This window comes from Triticum urartu, chromosome 6 (genome assembly GCF_003073215.2).
Source record: "Triticum urartu cultivar G1812 chromosome 6, Tu2.1, whole genome shotgun sequence".
NCBI lineage: Eukaryota > Viridiplantae > Streptophyta > Magnoliopsida > Poales > Poaceae > Triticum > Triticum urartu.
In genome coordinates, this window is record NC_053027.1 from 18,223,272 (window position 1) to 18,248,438 (window position 25,167).

At 43.8% G+C, this 25,167-nt stretch overlaps 1 protein-coding gene and 1 pseudogene across 1 annotated transcript; both read left to right on the forward strand.

Moving 5' to 3' along the window:
• The first annotated feature begins 1,653 nt into the window (after positions 1-1,653).
• LOC125516256 (histone H2B.3) lies at positions 1,654-2,279 on the forward strand. The gene has a single exon (XM_048681740.1). The coding sequence runs from the start codon at positions 1,719-1,721 to the stop codon at positions 2,133-2,135; it is 417 nt and encodes a 138-aa protein (XP_048537697.1). The 5' UTR covers positions 1,654-1,718; the 3' UTR covers positions 2,136-2,279.
• A 5,612-nt stretch (positions 2,280-7,891) lies between these two features.
• Positions 7,892-9,158, forward strand: LOC125516401 (annotated as a pseudogene).
• Positions 9,159-25,167: the final 16,009 nt, after the last annotated feature.

The following is a 25,167-nucleotide window of genomic DNA, read 5'->3' on the forward strand; positions in this document are numbered from 1 at the left end:
TACACACAATTGAGCAAACAATGAGCTACCGACATTGCTCCGAATCCCAGAGCACAATCGAATCAAAAGAAGCACATACCTCATCATTTTTGCCAGGGGCGGAGCCAGGATTTAGGTATAGGGGGGCCAAGCTGGCAAAAAGATCTGGTAAACTAATAATGTGGGAATTCAATGAAATAAAAACCTACTTATATTTGTACTAGTTTCATTTATATTCTACAACTGTCAATAAAATCGATAATGATTTAATCACGAACAAAAAAAAGAACTTGGCATAAAAAATATTAAAGATATTTGTAATTCCGTCGGAAGAAAACTTGGCATCGCAAATCTCACAATCAAAATAATTAAATAAATTAAATCAAAAGAACAATTTTAACATATGTGAGATGGGAACTGAGAGAGATTAATTTCAATAGCCATTAGTGCTATTGATTTAATCTGAAAAAAAATAGCCATTAGTGATATCGAGACACGGCTTTGCATGATTTAATTTGAATCCAATCCAATCAAGAGAGGATGCGTCACGCCGTCGCCACCATATGGGCAGAAGCGAACGAACGGCAAGGGCAAGGAACACCGGTGACTAATTTTCTGCGCACTAATCCCATGTATCCGCTAATGAGGGTAGAACGCAGCGCACAGGCCAGGGACTAGAACCAACCAGCTGGGCCGCTCCTAGTGGGCTGTTCACATGGGCCTGTTCTTTGTTTTTTTCGAATACTCACGTTGAGAGATAGCCTGGTAAGGGGGGCCAAATACATGTGTGCTTGTGTTTTATCGCTAATTGCATACTAGTTATTCCATGTTCGTTCGATCGTTAGGGGGGGCCACGCCCCTGCTCGCCCCCCCCCCCCCCCCCCCCCCCCCCCCCCCCCTTGACTCCTTCACTGATTTTTGCATCTGGAGAACATCCATCTGGGATGTTTCGATGTGGTAGAAACACGATGAAACGACTTGCCGCAGGCAGTCATCGCACTTTATGACTGTCAACGGTAAGCCGACGAGCCATTGGGCCAGCGTCGAGCCGGGGCGACTAGGCGTGTCTTTGCAGGCGAATCGTCGACGGGACAGATCCGAGCGGCTAGAGTCAATACCTGCATTCGGCGCGGAGGCGTTGCCTAGGTTATGTGGTTCGATACCCGACTAATCCATGGCAAGGCGCAGGCGCCGGCGGCCGGATGCGCCAAATCCTCGACATGTGTCCCGCCCGTTCGCGCGTGTCCCTTTCCACGCAAACAAGAATAATTTTTTTTTGAAAGTAGACAAAAAAGATGTTTGTCCATTTGCTTCCGCACGTTAAGAATAGTTTTATGTCCGTTTACCATGGAACGGACGCGGTTGGAGTTGGCCTAGGCCTACACCTACGATGTGTGCTGTTATATGCATGGCCACGATCGTTCACCATCCGCCCACACAGCCGCCGGCCACACTCGTACCGGCCCGCCCGTGCACGTTTCGGCCACGTCACCGATCCGCGCCAAAGCGCATCCGAGCCGTCCACCCCAAACATCAGCCGACGGCTGAAACCGCTCCACGGCATCGATCCGAGGCACCAGCCTCTCCACCAACCCCAGCCCGCCTCCTTCCTCCATCCAGTTTCCTACATAAATCTCGCCGCCCCCTCCGTTCACCCCACATCACAGCATCTGCAACCCCCCATCACCGTCGATCCAAACTCATCTCCCCACACCCTCGAATCATCAGCCTCAGCTCCCATGGCGCCCAAGGCGGAGAAGAAGCCGGTGGCGGAGAAGGCCGAGAAGACCACGACGGCGAAGAAGACCAAGGCCGAGAAGCGGCCGCCGGCGTCCAAGGAGGGCGGCGAGAAGAAGGGGAAGAAGAAGGCCAAGAAGAGCGTGGAGACGTACAAGATCTACATCTTCAAGGTGCTCAAGCAGGTGCACCCCGACATCGGCATCTCCTCCAAGGCCATGTCCATCATGAACTCCTTCATCAACGACATCTTCGAGAAGCTCGCCGGGGAGTCGGCCAAGCTGGCGAGGTACAACAAGAAGCCCACCATCACCTCCCGGGAGATCCAGACCTCCGTCCGCCTCGTCCTCCCTGGCGAGCTCGCCAAGCACGCCGTCTCCGAGGGCACCAAGGCCGTTACCAAGTTCACCTCCTCCTAGGCTCCATCCTTGTTTCTGGATTCGTTGGATTCTGTATGTAGTTAGCTGCAAGATTGTGTTCTGAATGTGTAATCTTGTGCTGCTGGTGGGTCTGAAGAAATATTCATGGGACTGCTTAATGAATATTTTTGCCGCTTGAAGAAATATTGTGTGTCACATCAGATTCTTCTTGCTCTGTGTGTTTTACTACTCGGTTTCATCTGGAAGGGGTTCATGGGACGGCCGTGAAATACTTCATTTTTCTTCTTTGTACCTTTCCCTTAGCAAACAGTCTCTGCAGATGCTGCCTCTGAAGTTGCATGGAGCTTGCCTTTGTTCTCCTTTTAATTTGTACTCGTATTTGTAGTTTGTATTTCTGTTAATAATTCGTGATTCTTGTAGTGCTGTCCGTGTTGTGTTGTGAGGCCACTAGCTTTGAATCAGATGAACATGCCGATTTTTTTGTTCTCTGTTCCACAATGTGATTTTTTTTTGAACCGGGCGTGCCCCTTTCCATTTAAGATAAACGGAAATACAACAGTCTCCGATACATCCAGGTAGCAAGGAAAGAGAAGCAGCAAGTTCAACGCACTGCCAGGAAACCCACGGTGCTCGCCCGCCAATGTGATGGAGGTGTGACAGTTCCATATGCACAAAGGAGACTCTGAATAGCATAGTGATAGCATCATTACAAGAGCTATGTTATCTGTTCTGCACTTCTCTTGCACCAAATCTGAGTTATTTCAGACTTTCAGTTGACACTGCAACATTCCAGTAGAATTTCTGAAGTTTTTCGAGGGAAGTAGAAGTACTGTATGCTTAGTTGCAAGATTTCTGCAGGAAATAAAGTCTCTTTTAACAGTTGCAGAATCTGGTGGCGTCCAGGTCTTGCTTGACCTTATCAGTTCAAGCCATCTTGACACTTTTATTCTAGCGCAAGAATATGCAATCGTGACACTTTTGTTCAAAGTTCTATCCAGTAATCACATTACCCAAGACTGGTTTCTTGTTTCATCATCTGCTAAATGTTGCCCAGTTTATCCATCAGCGTAAATAGTCGACAGAGGAAGCGAAAGTGCTCTTTTGATTTTCCGTGAGATAAAAACAGATTAGATTAGATGTTTATAGCACTGTTTTCATGCACAACGCATGGATATCCTCCCTTTCAAATTCCAGAGTATAACGCTGGCTTGTGAATGCAAAGGCTGAGGAATCCCAAAATTTTGGAACACCGCTATAGTATGAACATTGTAGAGACAAAATTTATTTGTCTGAATGAAGTGATTTCCAGTTGGAAATAAATGATAAATTCTCAACTGAAACCAACCATTTGGTAGAAACAAAACCTAAGTTCCCAAGCTCAAACTTTTAACAAAGTTTATACTCAGTACCTAAGTACCACATTTGGAATTTATTTTTTAAAACAGTTCGCCGAGTGCTAGGGAATAACACTTGGCAAAGATGGAATTTATCTGCGAATGTTCAAAGTATGGTTGTGTGCCACATCTGATTCTTGCCTTTGTGTTTTTCACTATTCGATTTTATCTGGAAGGGGTTCTTTACGTCTTGCTTCTGTATTTTATACTCATTCTGAAGTTGGAGATAGCTTGCTCTGGCTCTCATTTTATTTCTGCACTGTTGTTTATAGTTTGCATTTCTCTTATCAATTCGTGCTGCGAGGCAGCTAGGCTTTGAAATTCGGATCAGGAGTTGACTTATTTCTGAAAAGGAAGGGACTGTCTCCAATGAAACCTGCAGATTTTGTGTTCTCTATTCCGCAATGTGTTGGAGGTGTGACGGTTGCATATGCACAAGAGATCTCTATGCAAAATGGAGAGGCTGAATAGCATCATTACAGTGACGCGTGGTCATGTGTTGAAAGATTTTGGGGCGAGATGGATGAGAAATGGTAGACGTAGGGCTAATTCCCTGAGCAAGCTCCGTCTGATGCAAAGGAGTTTGGGTGAGTGCAGTGATGATTGATGAATCATCCAAGGTCACTGCAAAATAAGCGTTGTGGTTTTAATTCAAAATAATCGTCATGGTTTAGTCCAAACACTTATTTTGGATCGGAGGGTGTATTACTTACCATGAAAATAATATCAGTTCAAAGCATGGTGAAGTGTATCACTTGAACAACCAGTGAAAGTAAGCAGTGTCATTGTTCTTAAAACTAATGTTGAATTCTTAGACGGATCCACGGGAGAATACAGACAGACAATTGTACACGAGAGTAAAGGTGCAAAGTGAAAACGAACATACCTGTTTTAGAAGATAACTTTTTTTAGGGGAATTTTAGATGATAACTAGTAGGTGTACATTAGATTTTAACATATTTGGTATTTAATAAAAATATTTCTCTTTCGATTTTTGTGGATTCGAGAAACAATTGCATTTTTCAAAACTACAGTTCTGAGTATATATATCCAAGGTTGCCCGTCCACGTTTATATTGCTACAATGACTATATCGGCGTTTTTTCACTTGCAAGTCGTGGCATCATCTAAAAAGTGTTATGACCCTGCTAGAGTTGGTGAAGTAAAAAGAAGTCACTTATTTTCGGACGGAGGGAGTATTCATTCGAAGAGTTACATCAAGACGCTTGATAAAGTAGATTTTAGTCGGTATGCCAAAATGTAAGACAATCTTTTGGATGTTAAGCAAAACAACCAAAGATTATATTGGAATGCAACATATGAAGATAAAAGGATGGCTGCTTGGTTTTGGGGGTTTTGAATTTGTTTTAGAGTGCTCTCCCCCGTTTTCTTTTATTGGATCATCTAAAAAGTTCCTGAATCAGTTTTATTATTTCCTGTTGTTTTCTTTATTGGTTGTTTCAATTTTCTAGTTTTTTTAAAAAATATTATCATTTTTAAATTTTTTAAAACTGTTCGTAATTTTAAAAAATAACATTTGTTTTTGAATTTTGAAAATGTTTGGAATTTTTAAAAAATTGTATGCACCTTTATTGTTTTGAACTGTAGATCCCAAGGTGACAACAATTGGGATACTCTTCAGAGATGACTGTAATTTAAGGAGTTCATGTTATCACTATATGTTAATGATTTGTTCTAGCTCTCTATTAAAAGAAGCGCCTTAATTACCCTTAGTTTCTGTTAGGACCCCGTTGCCACGGAAGGGTGACAAAATATGTTATGCAAGTTTTTATCGCAATCACGTATGCCTATATACATAATACATGTCTACATATGATTGATGAATTGAAACTTGCTATATTTATTACTAACGACCCCCTTTGATGATAAAACCTCAGTCCGGCCGACATGGAAGCAACCACATAAGCATCTCCTGGGCCCATTTGTCATAATCGTTGACTAGTCGAACAGACAAACCGGTTACTGGTGGCAGATTATCGTCACCATAAACGATATTAGGTGACAAATTGGCCAATAAAATATTATAGTCTTGGCCGTCACCGAAAATGCACATAGATGATAAAACTGGGTTTGTCACCTAAGATACGATCTTAGGTGACAGAAAGTGTGGAACCATTGAGGTATTTATTGTGATGCTTCAATGGCGACGGCCGAAAATCCTCACCGGCACATTTTTGGTGGCGAAAATCGGTTTTACATGACAGAAGTGAACCCTCGCTAAAAGATAATACTCCATCCAAATGTAGATATCATTTGCAGTGTGTGATAGCAACGAATTCTCTGAATGCCCTCAAGGGCGTGCACGTCGACGCGCGCAACGCGTCCAACATCACCGCACATAGGAGCTTGCCAACAGTATTACCCCCCCCCCTCCCAGCATGACCACGTCCATCGTCATCGTGGCCTCGCCCCACAATAAGAAGAACATGTTGGTCTCTCTGGATCAGAATGTCGCGAGCTAGACGAGCAGATCCTCGTCACGCCCCACACGACATGTGGTTGAGATAATGACGTCAAATATATCAACTCTCTTCCACAGGCCCTCGTGCAGCGGCCGAAGCATGGTCACCTAGCACCTACACAGCTTTGAGTAGGCGGGCTAGCCCCTCCATTCCACCGGGAGCTCGCCACCAAGAAAGGGGCCTCCACTGCGTCGCGGGGATGGAACGAGTGAGAGACGAGTGGCATCCACGCAGGGCAGGATGAAGTAGGACGATCGGGCGGTTGGGCGGGAGCGATCCGCGTCGAAGATGTTCATTGCAATGGATTCATGGACCAAGAGCTCCTCCTTATTGGACATTGCAGAGGGGTTTTTCGTGTGGTTTGGTTTGTTTGAGAGAGATAGAGATTGGGGTTTGCCATGGAGAGGAATCCTATATATCTAAATAGTTGATCCCCACTCTCTCCATTTCCTTCAACATGCACACATGCCACCTCACCACACATGTCAAATAATCACCCCACTAATTATTTCTCTTATCATGCATGGGGAATGCTATTTATGTTCTATTCCAACATGCACACATCCCAACTCACCAAACATGTCACTTTATCACATACTTGGAGAATGCGAATTATATTCTACAGAAAAAATACAATTATATAATAAAAAGATACAATAAATTACTTTACGATTCCATACACTAATTTCAGAGAACCAAATCTTAACAAACATTACATATAATAAGTTATATGTATATAAAATTACATTTTCATATCCTAATTTCAGATAACCAAATCACATCAAATATATTGCAACCAACTTTTAGCAGCAACACGCAGGGTGTCATCTAGTTAAGTGTGAGCAAAAGTGCAACACTCCATCCTAGTGACTTGCAATGTTAAGAAGATTTAATTATTTACAGATGGGAAATTTGTCGTACATGCAATTTATTATGAACCATTTACTTAGTATGATGAGATGCTTGATGCCAACGTATCAGTATCTCCGTTGATGCAATAGGTGACTAACATTTATTTTTACAAGAAACGAAAATATAGCATTGATATTTATAGTATATTGCACGATAAAACAAGAAAAAAAATAGGTTGACTAATGCATAATATATGCAACAGACAATATTGGTATCTAAACATTGTACATCTAATTTATACAAGATAACTATCGATTGTTTAAAATGAACGTCAAATTTATATGTGGAAGGAACAATATATGTTTATATATGTCAATGCTAGAAGAAATATAATTAATGTACAATAATCAATAGCAACGATGGGTTATCTTATAATCAAGACCATGAGTAGGATGGGATATCTTTAAATTTAAGTCAATTATATTGTATTAATATCCTAAATTAATTATTGGAAATTATTTATTAATTTTAGAAAATATAAATGGGTGAAATTTGAAGAAAAATCTAAAATTGATTAGCATTAATTTTATATATTTTCTTAGTTAGTACCACGCTATAATGATAATTTATTATTTGAAGATAAAGCTAAAATTAATTAGCATTAATTTTTATATATTTGGTTAATAAAATCATTAAAGCATGGTACTAAAAATAAAAAATATAAAAATTAATGATAATTATTTCAAGATTTATCTTCAAATTTCACTCACTTATGTTTTATAAATTAATAAATAAATTCCAATGTATTTAATTCATTAATTTAGGATATTAATACAACATAAGTGACTAAACTTTGAAGATATCTCATGCTACCCATGCTCTTGATTATAAGATATCCCATCATTGCTATTGATTATTGTACATTGATTATATTTCTTCTAGCATTGCTATATATAAACATATATGAACTATTTAGCATATACTATATAGGATCCTATCCGTGGCAATCCCCACCCACACTCTCTCTCAACCAAACCAAACCAAACCATAGGAAAAACCCCTCTGCGATGTCTAACGAGGACGAGCTCCTGGTCCAGGAATCCACTGCCACGAACATCTCCGGCGCGGACCGCTCCCGCCCAACCGTCCGACCGGCCTACTTCCTCCTGCCCTGCGCCGACGCCACTCGTCTCCCCGTGCTGCCATCCCCGCGACGCAGTGGAGGCCCCTTTCTTCATGGCGAGATCCGGGTGGAGTGGAGGGGGTGGCCCTCCTCCTCGAAGCTGTGGAGGCGCTGGGTGACCAAGCTTCGACCGCTGCACGAGGGCCTGTGGAAGAGAGTTGGTATATTTGACGCCATCCTCTCAACCACATGGCGGATTCGGCGTGATGAAGATCTGCTGCTCCAGCTCGCGGCGTTCTGGTCCAGAGAGACCAGCACGTTCGTCTTGCAGTGGGGCGAGGCCACGGTGACGCTGGAGGACGTGGCGGTGCTCGGGGGCCTACCTCTGTTGGGCAAGCCTGTGTGCGCGGTGTTGCCGGACGCGCTGCGCGGCGACGTGCACGCCCTTGAAGGCATTCGGAGCGCTCTGAACCGGAGCAAGAGCAAGAAGCCAAATTATTCCTCGTGGGTAAACTACTTCCTCGAGTGTCCACCAGAAAGTGATGCAGGAGGCGGCCGAGGGGACACGGCCGCTGGATTGCTCGAGCACGGGGCGTTCTTGGCCATGTGGCTGTCTGAGTACGTGCTCCCGTCGCCGCCGTGTGACGTGGTTCAGGCGCGGGTGCTCCCCATCGCCGCCCAACTGGCACGCGGCCAGCCCGTGGCTCTCGCACCTGCAGCGCTTGCTAGCATCTACAAGTGCTTGTCCACGCTCGCCGGGTGTGCCCCACTCCAGATCCTCCAGCTTTGGGTCTGGGAACGGTTCCCAGAGCTTCGCCCGGAGAAGGTGTCCGCCCACAACAATGACAATGGTGTGCCGGCAAGGGCTGCAAAGTGGCACAACGTCAGAGAGGTGCTCGAACCCAGGTACATCCATGCTGTGTTCATGTCACCAGGGAGATTTGAGTGGATGCCTTATGGCAGCAGCAGCAGCTTTGGCGTGCCACCCAGCAATGGCGGCCGTCGGGTCCATGGTCAGGACATAGCAGGAACTGACGAGCTGCTATCCATGGCACTATGTTTGCACCCTTGCGAGCTTGTAGGCATCGATTGCATCGAGCAGTACTGTCCGCACCGTGTCGCGCGGCAGCTGGGCTTCGATCAGGACGTGCCCGGGGATGTCTGTCGTGTCAACTCGGATCCAGTGGCCGCGTGGTCAACCTATAAGATAGAGGCTAGATCCTTTGCATTCATCTTTCCAAATCGCGACGCCGGCGTGACCGTTGAGTATGCGCGGTGGTGGGAGCCATACTCGTCCGCATGCGCAGCTCATGTTGCTAATGCTGCAAGGACAAAGGAGCTAGTTCATCCGAGTAAGAGAAAGATGGAAGGAGCTGTTGTAGTTGATATGCAATCAGCACCTGAAGACATCGTGGCCATCAATGACAATGAGTTTCCCAAAGAATCTGAAAAGGATGCTGAGGTAGCCGCGATGCATTGGAAATCATCCGAACCGGTGACCGAAAATGTTGAAGTAGCTGAGAGAGTGGTTTGTGCTAGAACCCTTGTTCAAGAATTCATCCGATTAACCAGTTAACTTGCCGATTAATCCCTACTCATAGGGTCCTCGAGTAGCCGATTACCCGATAAATCGCCCGATTAATTGATTAAATGGCCGATTAACTTGCCGATTAGCCTATTAATCCCTTACTCACCAGCCGACCGAGCAGCTACCAGTTAACGATTTCCTCAACAATGGCTAGAACGCTCTACTATCTTAGGCCATTTAAGCAGGCCAAATATGGCCAGGTGGGCGCAAGCAGGAGAAATTCAGATCAAGAATTTTTTCAGCCAAAACGGGAAGTGGGGACGATGAAAATGATTAAGCAAGCATCTGAAGCTCGAGAGGCCGAGAAGATTGAGTTGGAAAAACAGATTCATAGTCTGAAGAAACAGATTTGGGGCTAAATCAGGTTTTCGACTTTTTCATAAGTTTCTTTATTCCAGGAATGTGCTATGTCATGAAGTAAGCAGATAGGATATTATCATTACGTTGGCCAAAAACAATTATCTTTACATGAGAGACTGTATTGTACTTTTATGCATTTTGGGGATGAACTTCACCTTTACCCCATTAATTATCGTGTATGCTCTCTCTGATTTGCTCTGACCTTATGCTAGAAAAACACTATCTCACATGCAAAAGTTTTATTCCAGTCATACTGATGCAGTTGACTTTTTCAATTTGTCGAACTGCAATACTGTGATTTCGTATTAATTAGTGTGTGTGAATTAAGCTGGCTAGCTGGCTGACCTGTGCAGTACTGTGATTTCTTACTACCAGTCCTAAGCCGACTGATCTATCTTATGTGCTCATAGTTCATGTTTTGCAACATGATGCATGGATGATCTATAAGTTAGTACTGGTAAACATAGAAAGTAATACATGGGCGAATTCAAAAGGGTACCTTGATCCTTCCTTTCCTCAGCAATATACAATCTGTAGTTTACACATAGACAGATCGATTACACATATATGCAAGTGCAAAAAGGATTTATTATTCGAAAAAGTATGTTTTTGGTCCCTCAAGTTTACCAGAAGTATACAACTGGCCCCTAAAAAAAATTGGGTGACGTTTGGTCCCTCGAATTCTTGAGGGGCCACTTTTATTCTTTTGGTAAACTCAGGAAACCATAAGTGTACCTTTCTCTTATTATATTATACAAAAATGGTTAAGCAAAGAAGATAAAGATCTATGTCATGATTTTTTAGGGATCATCAAAGGATTTACCTTGCCATTCGCTTGGAGAACAGTGCTTGGAGTGGTAGTATTCATCCCGGCGAGGTTCATGATTGTGTTACCTGTGTAAAAGAGTGCACGAGCATTATCGTCAGCTAAAACAACTTAGCACAACTGATGAGAACATTGTGTCATCGAATTCCCTCCGCCAAATTTCCTTCTTACTACTGAATAAATCTCATCATTTTTTTCACCATTTTCATGGTCCGACAATTTCTCTTTTGCTAGCTACCTGAAGGTGGTGGTTGTGAAGTGGGAGACGATTTGAGGGCATGGAAGGAGGCACTTGGAGAAGACAAGGGGTGGTGGAGCTCCCGACGGTCCTCGCTGGATTTGAAGGTGACACTATTGAGAAATCAGATGGCGGCGGGGGCTGGGAGAGGCATGAGTTTCTAGGGTTAGGGATAGGTGGCAGGGTATATATTGAAAGGAGAACGTATATTGGCCGTAGGATCTCCATCAAGAGATACCTAAACTTGATTGGGTTTTACTGAATAGAAAATCACTCCCTTTAATTATAACTCCGATACGTCATATGCTCGCACTTTATTTTCCTTTTCTGTGTAATTGAAACTTTTCCTATTTATAATATTGGCCACCAATTAATAGCCATTCGTGCATATAGATGCATTTGTGTATTTTTGTATTTCATTGTTTTAACTCTTAGTGAAATTATCTGAATGCATTTGGCTATAGCTCATATGAGAATCGAAAGGATGGAGTAAACCGAAGATTTGACCATGAAAATTTTAAATTATATGTCTGAATTGCCTCAGAAAGTAATTTCACATTGTTTTTTATGGATATATTGTAATCAGAAGTAATGGTCAAAGTTGTTTTCTGAAGTTTGCTAATGTCTAAAAGAATCACACGTTTTACATTATTGGATGGAGTGATATCACAGTCAATAAGAAAGATTCGATATCATTAACCCACGAGATTTGGTCTCTTCTCTTTTCAATTTTCTTGAACAATCTTCTCTCTTCATTTCAGCTCACTGACTGCAACCGGTCGAGGCCATTAATTACTCCACAGTAGCTATCGTAACCTTTAGATTGACTGTTCAGTTTGACCCTGAGGTTCAGGCCAAGGTTTTTAGTTTCGGAAACAAAATAATTTAAATTTATATTAAAATCAGTTTAAATCTGCCTCGTAATTTCGGGGTGACAAATATTTCGGCCCCCACTGAAATATGTGAAATTTTGGAAATTTCACTAAGATTTCGTTGAAATTTTTAACCCTGATTCAGGCCGGCTGGGGATGTAATGCTTCATGGTTTGAAGGACTGGAGCCCCAGATTCTGACTTGTGTTTAAACCGTGCTAGGTGTAACATGTTATAGTCTGTATGTTTAGTAGCATTTAAGGAGAGGGCAACTCCGATCTTGATCAGGGTCCAGAGCCAAATCGCCTGTGTTTCAGTTACCAAATCGCCTGTGTAGTCATTTTATCAAGTGCTGGTGACCAAATGGCGCAGCCATCCAAAGTGTTTAAACTGTGCTAGGTAGACCGTAGACGTAACATCTTAGTTTGACTGTTTGCTGGTATTTCAATTGCTATCTCGTAAGCCAAAGGTTACAAAAGTATCTCAACAGTCGGAGTCTAACACGGGTTAGGCCAACTTCAATCGCTGGCCCATTTGGTCCGCACGCGTCCGTTTGGATCGAAACGGCAGAAATCGTGGGCCAATGCGCCGACGTCCGCCTGCTACCCATTTACGGCCCAATTTGGGCCTAGTTTGTGTCGGCACGGACACTGCACGGATACATAAGACGCTCTCCCTTGTCTCCGGGCCCGCCCATAGGTGGCACATCGGCCATTTTCCACCTTCGGCCATGCTGCCCTTGCTGCCGCCACCCACTTCCCGCCGCTTGGACACTGCCCAGGCCACCGCCCGCATCCACCCAGTACCCCGACCTCAATGCCGCATCCGAGGCACACTTGACTGTTTTGTGGCCTCTTACCACTGTTGCCGTAGCACGAGAAGGCACAGACGCTGGGCCTCCACTTCTGCTGGCCTCGCACTCCCAAGCAGTCGGCACCACCCTTGCCTCCAGTTCAGCCGGCTAGCTGCATGTACGTGGAGGGCGTGTGGCTCTTCATCGGTCGTTACTCCACCATGCCCACAAGGTGTTCGACGTTTTGCTCGCAAGGTACCATGGACAGTGGGGATGAGTTCTTTTTCAATAACTTCATTTGTTCATTGCGATCAGGATTTTGTGGTTGTGACTATGGTAGTCAATGACCACATTGCTAAGCAGCGGCTGAGGTTTAGGGGATCGATCCGGGGCCATGTTCCGACATTAAACCACAACAGAGAGAGCGGCCATTGCCTACTCTACACGGATTACTTTCAGTGCAGCCCCACTCTTCAATCCCAAGATTTGGCACTGTTTCTGAGTGGCGAGACATGTGTTCAACCGTATTCGGGAGGGAGTGGTGGCATATGATGATTATTTTGATGCATAGAGGATGCCCTTAGAAAGGTTGGCTTGTACTCTTTTCAGAAATGCACTGCAGCTATTCGGATGCTTGAATACAGAATTCCCGGTGATCTTCTGGATGAGTATTTCTGCATGAGTGAGTCCACATGTCTTGAATCATTGTACAACTTTTGTGAGGCTGTGGCAGGAGTGTTCGGCCCGGAGTACCTAAGAGAGCCAAATACTGCGGATAGAGCCCGGTTATTGGCGATCAATGCAAAGACGAGCTTTCCGGGAATGCTTGGTAGCATAGATTGTATGCACTGAAAGTAGAAGAACTGTCCATTTGCTTGGCAGGAGCAGTATAAGGGGCATGATAAAGCTTGCATTGTCATACTCGAAGTTGTGGCTTCACAAGATGTTTCGATTTGGCACTCCTTTTCGGCATGGCTGGTTCTCACAATGACATCAACGTGCTTCAACGCTCTTCAGTGTTTTAAAGGCTTGCAAAAGGCAAATGCCCGGAGGTCAACTTTGAGATAAATGGCCACCATTGCAACACGGGATGCTACCTAGTTGATGAAATCTATCCTCAGTGTGAAGATACTATCCAATCTGATAGGAGAAGAGGACTAGGTTTGCCCAAGCACAATAGAGTGCTAGGAAGGATGTGGAGCATGCTTTTGGTGTGCTTCAATCTCAGTGGGCTATCGTTCATGTTAGAAGGGATATAGAGAGATTGGTGGAATCGTTGATTTATTGCTTGAGCCTCATAGAATAAATAAACATTATACTCAACATCCCCCTGCAGTCATAATGGTAGCGACGTAGACGGTGAGACTGGAGAAGAATCTGAAGGCAAGCCGACGGATACACCCCCACAGTCGTAACGGTCGATGCATCATAGAAGGCGTGGCTAGAGTGGAAACCGACGAGGTTGCTCAAGCAAGGCAGTGGCCTTTTGTGCTGTTTTATCGATGTAGCCGAGAGCGTAGGGTGGTGTAGCCGTGGTCGAGGTAGCCATGTGAAGAACGTCGTGGTCGACGTAGAGTCGGGGTGGCCGGTGTCGAGGAAGTCACCGTGGAGCCGCGGGCGCAAGGAGGCACCGAGTTAGTCATGGGCGCAGTAGTGTCGAAGAACCGATCCGTCGGGATGAACACGGTGTTTACGAGGCGTCGCTCCGGGCATGCCAAGCCTAGTAACACATCATGGATGAACGCACGCATCGGTGTTGCCAGCACCGGGCATGTGTAGATGGACGAAGACGAAGTTGACGAAGTGCCACACTAGGCTTTCCAGGTCTGGGGACACGTCGTGGACGAAGGCACGCATCAATGTTGCCAGCATCGAGCATGTGTAGACTGGGACCTGCACAAGTTGTATGCCATGTCGGAAAAGTTGGAGAGGCCAGCAGAACACGAGACGCGACGACGGTTGCGGCGCCAATCGGCAGGGGGCTGATGTCGCTGACAGTGGTCGGAGTATACGAAGTGGTCGGGCAAGATCATGGTGACACTAGCGACTGGTTGGTGTTGGACGAAGACGAAAGGGGTTGACGGGCGGCGCGGCTTGGGTGAGCGAGAAGCGGCGGCCCCAGCGGTTGGGTTAGGAGTGCGGCGTCGATGCTCAAAGTAGGCGAGGAAGAACCCGACAGCGTGACCAAGACCGGCACGGATGGTGGTGTTCCCGCGCCAAGGGAGGCGGCATGACATATAGCACGGGAAGTTGACGCGTGGGGACGGCGGAGTGGACCACGCACCGTGGCGCTACGGGCCGAATGGACGATGCAATAGCAACGCGCGGGTTGGGGCGACGGCAAGAAGACCTCGGGGCGGCGACGTGGACCGCGTGCCACACTCACTACGGCCCGATGGGGCGATGCAACGACAGCGCGAGGGTCGGTGCAGCCGAGGGGACGGCCTGAAGCGGACGGTCTCGGGGCGGCGGTGGACCACGGGCCGCATCACTATGGGCCGAAGGGGTAATGTAGCAGCAACACGCGTGTTGGTGCAACCGCGGGGACGGCCTCGGACGGCGGCATGGACGGTGTGTCGCGGCACTACGGCCCAAAGGGGCTACACAGCGGCGGCGCGCGAGTAGATGCAGCAACGGAGAGAACCACGATGACGCTGCGGTCCGACGGGGCGACGCTGCGGCAGCCTATTGCTCGGTCAGTGGAGATGTGCAGATACTCGATGACAATGTCTATGAAATCCAGCGAAGAGACGTGTATACGGTTGATCAGACCATAGTCATGGTTGGCAAGATCGAGAAAACGAAGATGTCGACGAGGTATCCAAAACACGCGTGGCGCGACTCGGACGTGGCAGGAGTACGACCTGGCAAAGACACATGTTGTGCAGGGACGCGTCTAGGCTTGCAAGCGGCAACTGTTGGGGAACGTAGCATGCAATTTCAAAAAATTCCTACGCTCAAGCAAGATCTATCTAGGAGATGCATAGCAACGAGAGGAGGAGAGTGTGTCCACGTACCCTCGTAGACCGAAAGCGGAAGCATTTGACAGCGCGGTTGATGTAGTCGAACTTCTTCTCGTTCCGACCAATCAAGCACCGAGCGTACGACACCTCCGAGTTCTGCACACGTTCAGCTCGATGACGTCCCTCAAACTCTTGATCTAGAAAAGTATCAAGGGAGAGATTCGTCAGCACGACGGCGTGGTGACGGTGATGGTGAAGTGATCCGTGCAGGGCTTCGCCTAAGCACTACGACAATATGACCGGAGGCGTAAACTGTGGAGGGGGGCGCCGCACACGGCTAACAATCATTGTTGTGTGTTCTAGGCGCCCCCTCCCCATGTATATATAGGTGGGAGGGGGAGGGGAGCACCCTTGGGGTGCCCTAAGTAGGAGGAATCCTACTTGGGGGCCTCCTCCAATTCCGCTTGCCCCTTTCCTTATCTCCGGAGGGGGGAAGGAAAGAGGGGAGAGGGGAAAGGAAGTGAGAATCCTATTCCCTCTATTTCCTTTCCTCCTCCCCTTTTCCTTTCTCCACATAGGCCGGCTCATATGGGGGTGCACCAGCCCACTAGGGGCTGGTCTGTCCCGCCCTTGGCCCAATAAGGCCCATATCTTTGCCGGGGGGGGGGGGTGCCCAAAACCCCTTTCGGTGACCCGATACGTACCCAGTACTCCCGGAACACTTCCGGTGTCCGAATACTATCGTCCTATATATGAATCTTTATCTCTCGACCATTTTGAGACTCCTCGTCATGTCCGTGATCTCATCTGGGACTCCGAACAACATTCGGTCACCAAATCACATAACTCATATAATACAAAATCATCACCGAACGTTAAGCGTGCGGACCCTAAGGTTCGAGAACTATGTAGACATGACCGAGACACCTCTTCGGTCAATAACCAATAGCGGAACCTGGATGCTCATATTGGTTCCTACATATTCTATGAAGATCTTTATCGGTCGAACCGTTATGACAACATACGTTATTCCCTTTGTCATCGGTATGTTACTTGCCCAAGATTCGATCGTCGGTATCTTCATACCTAGTTCAATCTCGTTACCGGCAAGTCTCTTTACTTGTTCCGTAATACATCATACCGCAACTAACTCATTAGTCACATTGCTTGCAAGGCTTATTATGATGTGCATTACCGAGAGGGCCCAGAGATACCTCTCCGATACTCGGAGTGACAAATCCTAATCTTGATATATGCCAACCCAATTACGTTGTGACATTTTATAGCACACAAGGTATTCCTCCGGTATCTGGGTGTTGCATAATCTCATAGTCGAAGTAATATGTATTTGACATGAAGAAAGCAATAGCAATAAAACTGAACAATCAACATGCTAAGCTAACAGATGGGTCATGTCCATCACATCGTTCTCCTAATGATGTGATCCCATTATCAAATGACAACTCATGTCCATGGTTAGGAAACCTTAACCATCTTTGATCAATGAGCTAGTCAAGTAGAGGCTCACCAGGGACTCAGTGTTTTGTCTATGTATTCACACATGTATTAAGGTTTCCGGTCAATACAATTCTAGCATGAATAATAAACATTTATCATGAATAAGTAAATATAAAATAACAACTTTATTATTACCTCTAGGGCATATTTCCTTGAGTCTCCCACTTGCACTAGAGTCAATAATGTAGTTCACATCGCCATGTGATTTAACACCAATAGATCACATCGTCATGTGATTAACACCCATAGTTCACATCGCCATATGACCAACACCCAAAGGGTTTACTAGAGTCAATAATCTAGTTCACATCACTATGTGATTAACACCCAAAGAGTAATAAGGTGTGATCATGTTTTGCTTGTGAGAGAAGTTTAGTCAATGGGTCTGCCACATTCAGATCCGCAAGTATTTTGCAAATTTCTATGTCTACAATGCTCTGCATGGAGCTACTCTAGCTAATTGCTCCCACTTTCAATATGTATCCAGATTGAGACTCAGAGTCATCCGGATCAGTGTCAAAGCTTGCATCGACACAACTCTTTACGACGAACTCTTTGTCACCTCCATAACTGAGAAACATTTCCTTAGTCCTCTTTAGGTACCTACACTACTAGGCAAAGGCCTGCTAGTGGCTCACCTATTTTGGCTACTAATGGCGCACTACAGGTGCGCCACTAGCATCACGCCATTAGAATTTTTTACTAATGGCGCACCACGCAGTGCACCATTAGTATATCCCACAGGTGAGCCATTACTAACAATTTTTTTTTCAAAAAAAAATTTCAATTTTTTTTCTTAATCTTTGGTCACTATGGCTTAATATCAAGTCAAATCGCACTCTGTGGTCAAATTTCCCGGAAGGTCACCCATCCTCACACTACTCCAGCCCAAGCACACTTAACTTCACAATTCTATCCAACCCCAACACCAGCTCACTTCACAAGCACTTGTTGATATATCTATCATATCAATCCTATTAAACCTTGTTGATGTCTAGGACTTTGTTCATGTTCATGAGTGTGATGAAATTTTGAAAAAATATTTCAAACTTCCCTGTCATATTACGTATCATATTTTGAAAAAAAATTCAAAAAAAAAATTTGAAACCATTTTTTTCTGTTAATAGTGGCGCACCTAGCAAATGGTGCGCCACTAGTAAGTTTGAATTTTTTTTATTTCCGCCCTCTAGATCTTAAAAGCTCGTATCTTCCGTTCTGTTAGGTTTTTGGGGATTTTGAAGATGTTGAACGGGGTTCCCCCTATTGAATTCGGATGTAACTTTTCGAGTAGATGATTTTTCATATAAAAAACTTCTTAATCCGAGTTCGTATGCAAAAGTTATGCCCATTTTACTAAATTTCAGAGAGATTTTGCAAATAAAGTCGAAATTCATATTTGTAAATTTTCCCAACAACTAGAACACATATCACATGGGAAACCTATTTTCTTTTATTTTTTTTGACATTTCCATCATTTTCTTTTATTTTTTTAAACTAAAAAGTCGGTCCACGGAGGGGGTGTGCATTTAGCACCAGGGTTACTAATGGCGCACCTGATGTGTGGTGCGCCATTAGTACTTTTGAAAAAAAATAAAAAAAATTTGTTAGTAATGGCGCACCAGTGGACAGTGTGCCATTACTAGTTTTAACTAGTAATGGCGCACCAGTGGACAATGTGCCATTACTAGTTTTAACTAGTAATGGCGCACTATCCCATGGCGCATGGTGGGTGTGGTGCGTCATTACTATGTCAACCAGTAATGGCGCACTATCCCATGGTGCGCCATTATTAACAATTTTGTTTTCAAAACTATTAATGGCGCACCACACACCAGGTGCGCCATCTATTATAAAATTAAGACAAGAGGCAAACAAGCCATCACGTTTGTCCACACAGATTGAATTATCAAGACCATTAGTTCTTTGATATAAACCGCTATGATTTAAAGATATTACGTTACATATAAATAATGTGTATGCTAAATTTAAACTAACATCTTAAATTTTCTTAGATGCTAACATAGATCTACAACATAAAAAAAAGGTAAAGAAAAAGTTCATAGAACCTTCATCTGAATTGCTCAATTAGCTAAAATTTGGATCCTATTTAACATATTGTCAGCGATTTATGCTAAAATTAGCGGTTTACAGACAAGATATGGAAACATAAAAAGAATGAGCTATGATGAAAGTAGTGTGAATATTTTTCTAGAAAAAAACACACATGATGAATGGTTGTAAGGCAATCTAAAAATTGGTATGAATATATATCTTCAGTCATCACGCAACGAGCTCCTACAGACAACCTAATACGCTTCCATGCAAAATGTTGTCTTAATTTAATCAGACTTGCTCAAGACACACGTTTTGATTAAAACGTTTTCTAAATTTTACATGATGTATAAATGCCAAGGAAAATGTGTCAAATGTTGACGGACAAACATAATACTTTGTAACTACTTGAAATATCTTGCCGGACGTTTATAATAAAATTCACAACTGCATAAATTCCATATTATTTGGAATGTACAATGCACTCTGTATGGACTACAAAAGATTGGTTATTTCCTTTTACATGTTTCAAGATTAGGTGTGTTCCTTCTGGGAATAGTTCATCACCAAGCTCAAGGTTGACAGAAGAATAATAGTAGGAAGGCTTTTCTGCGCACCATGCAACTGGAGTAGGTCCATAAGCATGTCTCTGCGAGGTATGTGAAAACATGTTTAGAGTAGTGCAAGTATATGAAAATAAGCATACGATAGATAAAAACCTTTTACTCCAGAAAACTTACATAATATATTCTTAACTTTATCTGGAATGGTGCACATTCTCTAAAAATCTTTCAAGCCAATATGATAGATACAAAAATGAATATATTGTCTGATAACAAACCTAGCCGCGCAAATGCGCGGGTGACCCTGCTAGTTAGTAATATATTACTAATGGCGCACATGTATCTGATGCGCCACTGCTATATAGCAGTGGCGCACCACATACACGGTGCGCCATTAATGTCCATATCATCTATAGCCCTTTTCCTAGTAGTGCTAAGGATAATTTTGACCGCTGTCCAGTGATCTACTCCTAGATCACTATTGTACCCCCTGCCAAACTCATGGCAAGGTACACAATAGGTCTGGTATACAGCATGACGTAATTTATAGAACCTATGGTTGAGGCATAGGGAATGACTTTCATTCTCTCTCTATCTTCTGCCATGGTCAGGTTTTGAGTCTTACTCAACTTCATACCTTATAACTCAGGCAAGAACTTCTTCTTTGACTGATCCATTTTGAACTCCTTCAAAATCTTATCAAGGTATGTACTCATTGAAAGTCTTATCAAGCGTCTTAATCTATCTCTATAGATCTTGATACCCAATATGTAAGCAGATTCACTGAGGTCTTTCTTTGAAAAACTCTTGTTCAAGTATCCTTTTATGCTATCCAGAAATTCTGTATCATTTCCAATTAACAATATGTCATCCACATATAATAGTAGAAATGCTACAGAGCTTCCACTCACTTTCTTGTAAATACAGACTTCTCCAAAAGTCTATATAAAACCATATGCTTTGATCACCTCATCAAAGCGTATATTCCAACTCCGAGATGCTTGCACCAGTCCATAAATGGATCGCTGGAGCTTGCGCACTTTGTTAGTACATTTAGGATGTACAAAACCTTATGGTTGTCTCATATACAACTCTTTTTCTATTAAGGAATACAGTTTTGATATCCATTTGCCAGATTTCATAAAATGCGGCAATTGCTAACATGATTCAGACAGACTTAAGCATCGATACTAGTGAGAAAATCTCATCGTAGTCAACACATTCAACTTGTCGAAAACCTTTTGCGACAATTTGAGCTTTGTAGATAGTAACACTACCATCAGTGTCCGTCTTCCTCTTGAAGATCCATTTATTCTTAATGGCTTGCCGATCATCGGGCAAGTCAACCAAAGTCCATACTTTGTTCTCATACATGGATCCCATCTCAGATTTCATGGCCTCAAGCCGTTTTGCGGAATCTGGGCTCATCATCGCTTCCTCATAGTTCGTAGGTTCATCATGGTCTAGTAACATGACTTCCAGAACAGGATTACCGTACCACTCTAGTGCAGTATGTGTTCTGGTTGACCTACGAGGTTTGTGAAAGGATCGAGAAGAGGTGTCTAGAGGGGGGGGGGGTGAATAGACTCTTAACAAAGAAAAGTTGTAGTTTTTATTTTCTTCAAGTTAAGGTAGAGTTTTAGCACAAGTTTAAACATTCACAACACATTCAAGCAAGCATGATAAGAGTATATGAGCAGCGGAAAGTAAAGCATGCAATTTGCAAGAATGTAAAGGGATGGGATTGGAGTGTGCAAACACAATTGGAGACATGGAGATTTTTTCCCATGGTTCCGATAGTTGGTGCTATCGTACATCCACGTTGATGGAGACTTCAACCCACGAAGGGTAACGGTTGCCCGAGTCCATGGAGGGCTCCACCCATGAAGGGTCCTCGAAGAAGCAACCTTGTCTATCCCACCATTTTTTAGGTGTGTACATAGCCGAGAACTCGTGTGAAATCCCTTCTTCGTCAAGAAAGGTATCCACATTTGCATTCTTGAACTCCGTTCCGTTGTCGTTGCGAACCTTCTTGATCTTCAGTTCAAATTGGTTTTGGGCCTTCCTAGCGAAGGTCTTGAAGATCTTTAGGACCTGCGATTTATCGTCAAGAAAGAACACCCACGTAAATCTTGAAATATCATCGACTATAACTAGACCAAATGAGTTTCCACCGAGACTCTTGTAGGCATTGGGACCAAAAAGATCCATATGAAGTAGCTCGAGCGGTCTTCTCGTGGTCATGATGTTCTTCACGGGGTGAATTCCTCCAACCTGTTTTCCTGCTTGACAAGCACTGCACAATCTATCCTTGTCAAATATAACATCTTTTACTCCAAGGATATGATCACCTTCAATAAGCTTATCAAGATTTCGCATGCCCACATGACCTAACCTTCTAGGCCACAACCAACCTTTCAAAGATTTAGCAATTAAGCAAGTTCTAGGTTGAGACTTTTTAGTGAAGTCAATAATGTAAAGATCACCTCTACGTATACCGGTAAAGACCATTTTATGATTATCTCTACAAAACACTTGGCAATCTACTTCAGTAAATAGGACGTTGAAAGCAAAGTCAACAAGTCTAGACACGGAAAGTAAATTGTAGCCAAGAGATTCAACGAGAATAACATTTTGTATGGCGCTATCATGTGAGATGGCCACCTTACCAAGGCCAACCACCTTACCCTTTGAGTTATCACCAAAAGTGACGTACTTCCAAGGGCCGTCATTTTCAGCAAGCTCACGGAACATATCTGTGTCTCCACTCATATGATCAGTACTATACACTATCAAGGACCCATTCCTTTCCTCCAGCCATGTAGCCGTGAAGATTAGCCATAAGACCAAAGTGTCTCATAGACTCATCGAGATCAAAGTCGCTATCATCATCCTCATCATAGTATCCGTGTTCAATTTCATCTTGTAATTGATCATTTCCTAGAGAAGGTGATTCATTAGTATGACCGTAACAATGTTCATCTCTATGGATTCTAATGACTTCGGAAATGATATTGCTAATAATTCCAACATCTCCTTTGGCACGCATAAGATTTGTAAGCTCAAATAGACAATCACCAAACTTAGGATCATTGGAATTCATCTTACTCAAGAAAATAGACTGATGAAGAATCTCATCTAAGTTTTTCAAGGAATAGTTTGGAAAACGTTCCTCAAGAAATCTCCATATAGTGTAGGCTCAATCTAGGCAAGCAACCAATCAAGTTTTTGGGCAATCCTCTAACAATAAGATTGATAGTTCTAAGATTGTGAATCATGTCAAGATCCTCATCGGGAGTGGGATGCAAAGGATCACTAGGGGAAATGCAAGGACTAGTAATGTACTTGTTCAAATGATATTCATTGAAAATCTCAAGCATCTCATTTTTACACTCATGAAAGTACTCTCCATCAAGTATAGCCACTCTATGTCTAAGACTCCCCAATGTAGACTCATCCAACTTCCTTCAAAGGTGTTTAAACCAAATCAATGGAGACCAATGCTCTGATACCAATTGAAAGGATCGAGAAGAGGTGTCTAAAGAGGGGGGGGGTGGATAGACTCTTAACAAAGAAATTTTGCAGTTTTTATTTTCTTAAAGTTAAGGTAGTGTTTTAGCACAAGTTTAAACATTCACAACACATTCAAGCAAGAATGACAAGAGTATATGAGCAGCGGAAAGTAAAGGATGCAATTTTCAAGAATGTAAAGGGATGGGATTGGACTGTGCAAACGCAATTGGAGACACGGAATTTTTTTCCCGTGGTTACGATAGGTGGTGCTATCGTACATCCAAGTTGATCGAGACTTCAACCCATGAAGGGTGACGGTTGCGCGAGTCCATGGAGGGCTCCACCCACGAAGGGTCCACGAAGAAGCAACCTTGTCTGTCCCACCATGGCCATCGCCCACGAAGGACTTTCCTCACTGGGGTAGATTGATACGTCTCTGTCGTATCTACTTTTCCAAACACTTTTGCCCTTGTTTTGGACTCTAACTTGTATGATTTGAATGAAACTAACCCAGACTGACGCTGTTTTCAGCAGAATTGCCATGATGTTGTTTTATGTGTAGAAAACAAAAGTTCTCGAAATGACCTGAAACTCCACGGAATATCTTACAATAAATAATAAAAAATCCTCGCTAAAGATGAAGACCAGGGGGCACACCCTGTCCTCGAGGCTGGGGGGCGCCCCCCCCTAGGGCGCGCCCCTACCTCGTGGGCCCCCTGGAGACCTTCCGACTACAACTCCAACTCTATATATTTGCTTTCGGGGAGAAAACAATAAAAAAGAAGAAATCATCGCGTTTTACGATACGAAGCCACCGCCAAGCCCTAAAACCTCTCGGGAGGGCTGATCTGGAGTCCGTTCGGGGCTTCGGAGAGGGGGATTCGTCGCCGTCGTCATCATCAACCATCCCCCATCACCAATTTCATGATGCTCACCGCTGTGCGTGAGTAATTCCATCGTAGGTTTGCTGGACGGTGATGGGTTGGATGAGATTTATCATGTAATCGAGTTAGTTTTGTTAGGGTTTGATCCCTAGTATCCACTATGTTCTGAGGTTGATGTTGCTATGACTTTGCTATGCTTAATGCTTGTCACTAGGGCCCGAGTGCCATGATTTCATATCTGAACCTATTATGTTTTCATGAATATATGTGAGTTGTTGATCCTATCTTGCAAGTCTATAGTCACCTATTATGTGTTATGATCCGGCAACCCCGAAGTGACAATAATCGGGACCACTCCCGGTGATGACCATAGTTTGAGGAGTTCATGTATTCACTATGTGCTAATGCTTTGTTCCGGTTCTCTATTAAAAGGAGGCCTTAATATCCCCTAGTTTCCATTAGGACCCCGCTGCCACGGGAGGGTAGGACAAAATATGTCATGCAAGTTCTTTTCCATAAGCACGTGTGACTATATTCGGAATACATGCCTACATTACATTGATGAATTGGGGCTAGTTCTGTGTCACCCTATGTTATGACTGTTACATGATGAACCGCATCCGGCATAATTATCCATCACTGATCCGATGCCTACGAGCTTTCCATATACTGGTTTACGCTTATTTACTTTCCCGTTGCTATTGTTACAATCACTACAAAATACCAAAAATATTACTTTGCTTTCATTACTATTTTGTTACCTTTACCACCACTATCATATTACTTTGCTACTAAACACTTTGCTGCAGATACTAAGTTTCTAGGTGTGGCTGAATTGACAACTCAGCTGCTAATACTTGAGAATATTCTTTGGCTCCCCTTGTGTTGAATCAATAAATTTGGGTTGAATACTCTACCTTCGAAAGCTGTTGCGATCCCCTATACTTGTGGGTTATCAAGACTAATTTCTGGCGCCGTTGCCGAGGAGCATAGCTCTATTCTTTGAGTCACTTGGGATTTATATGTGCTGGACACTATGAAGAACTTGAAA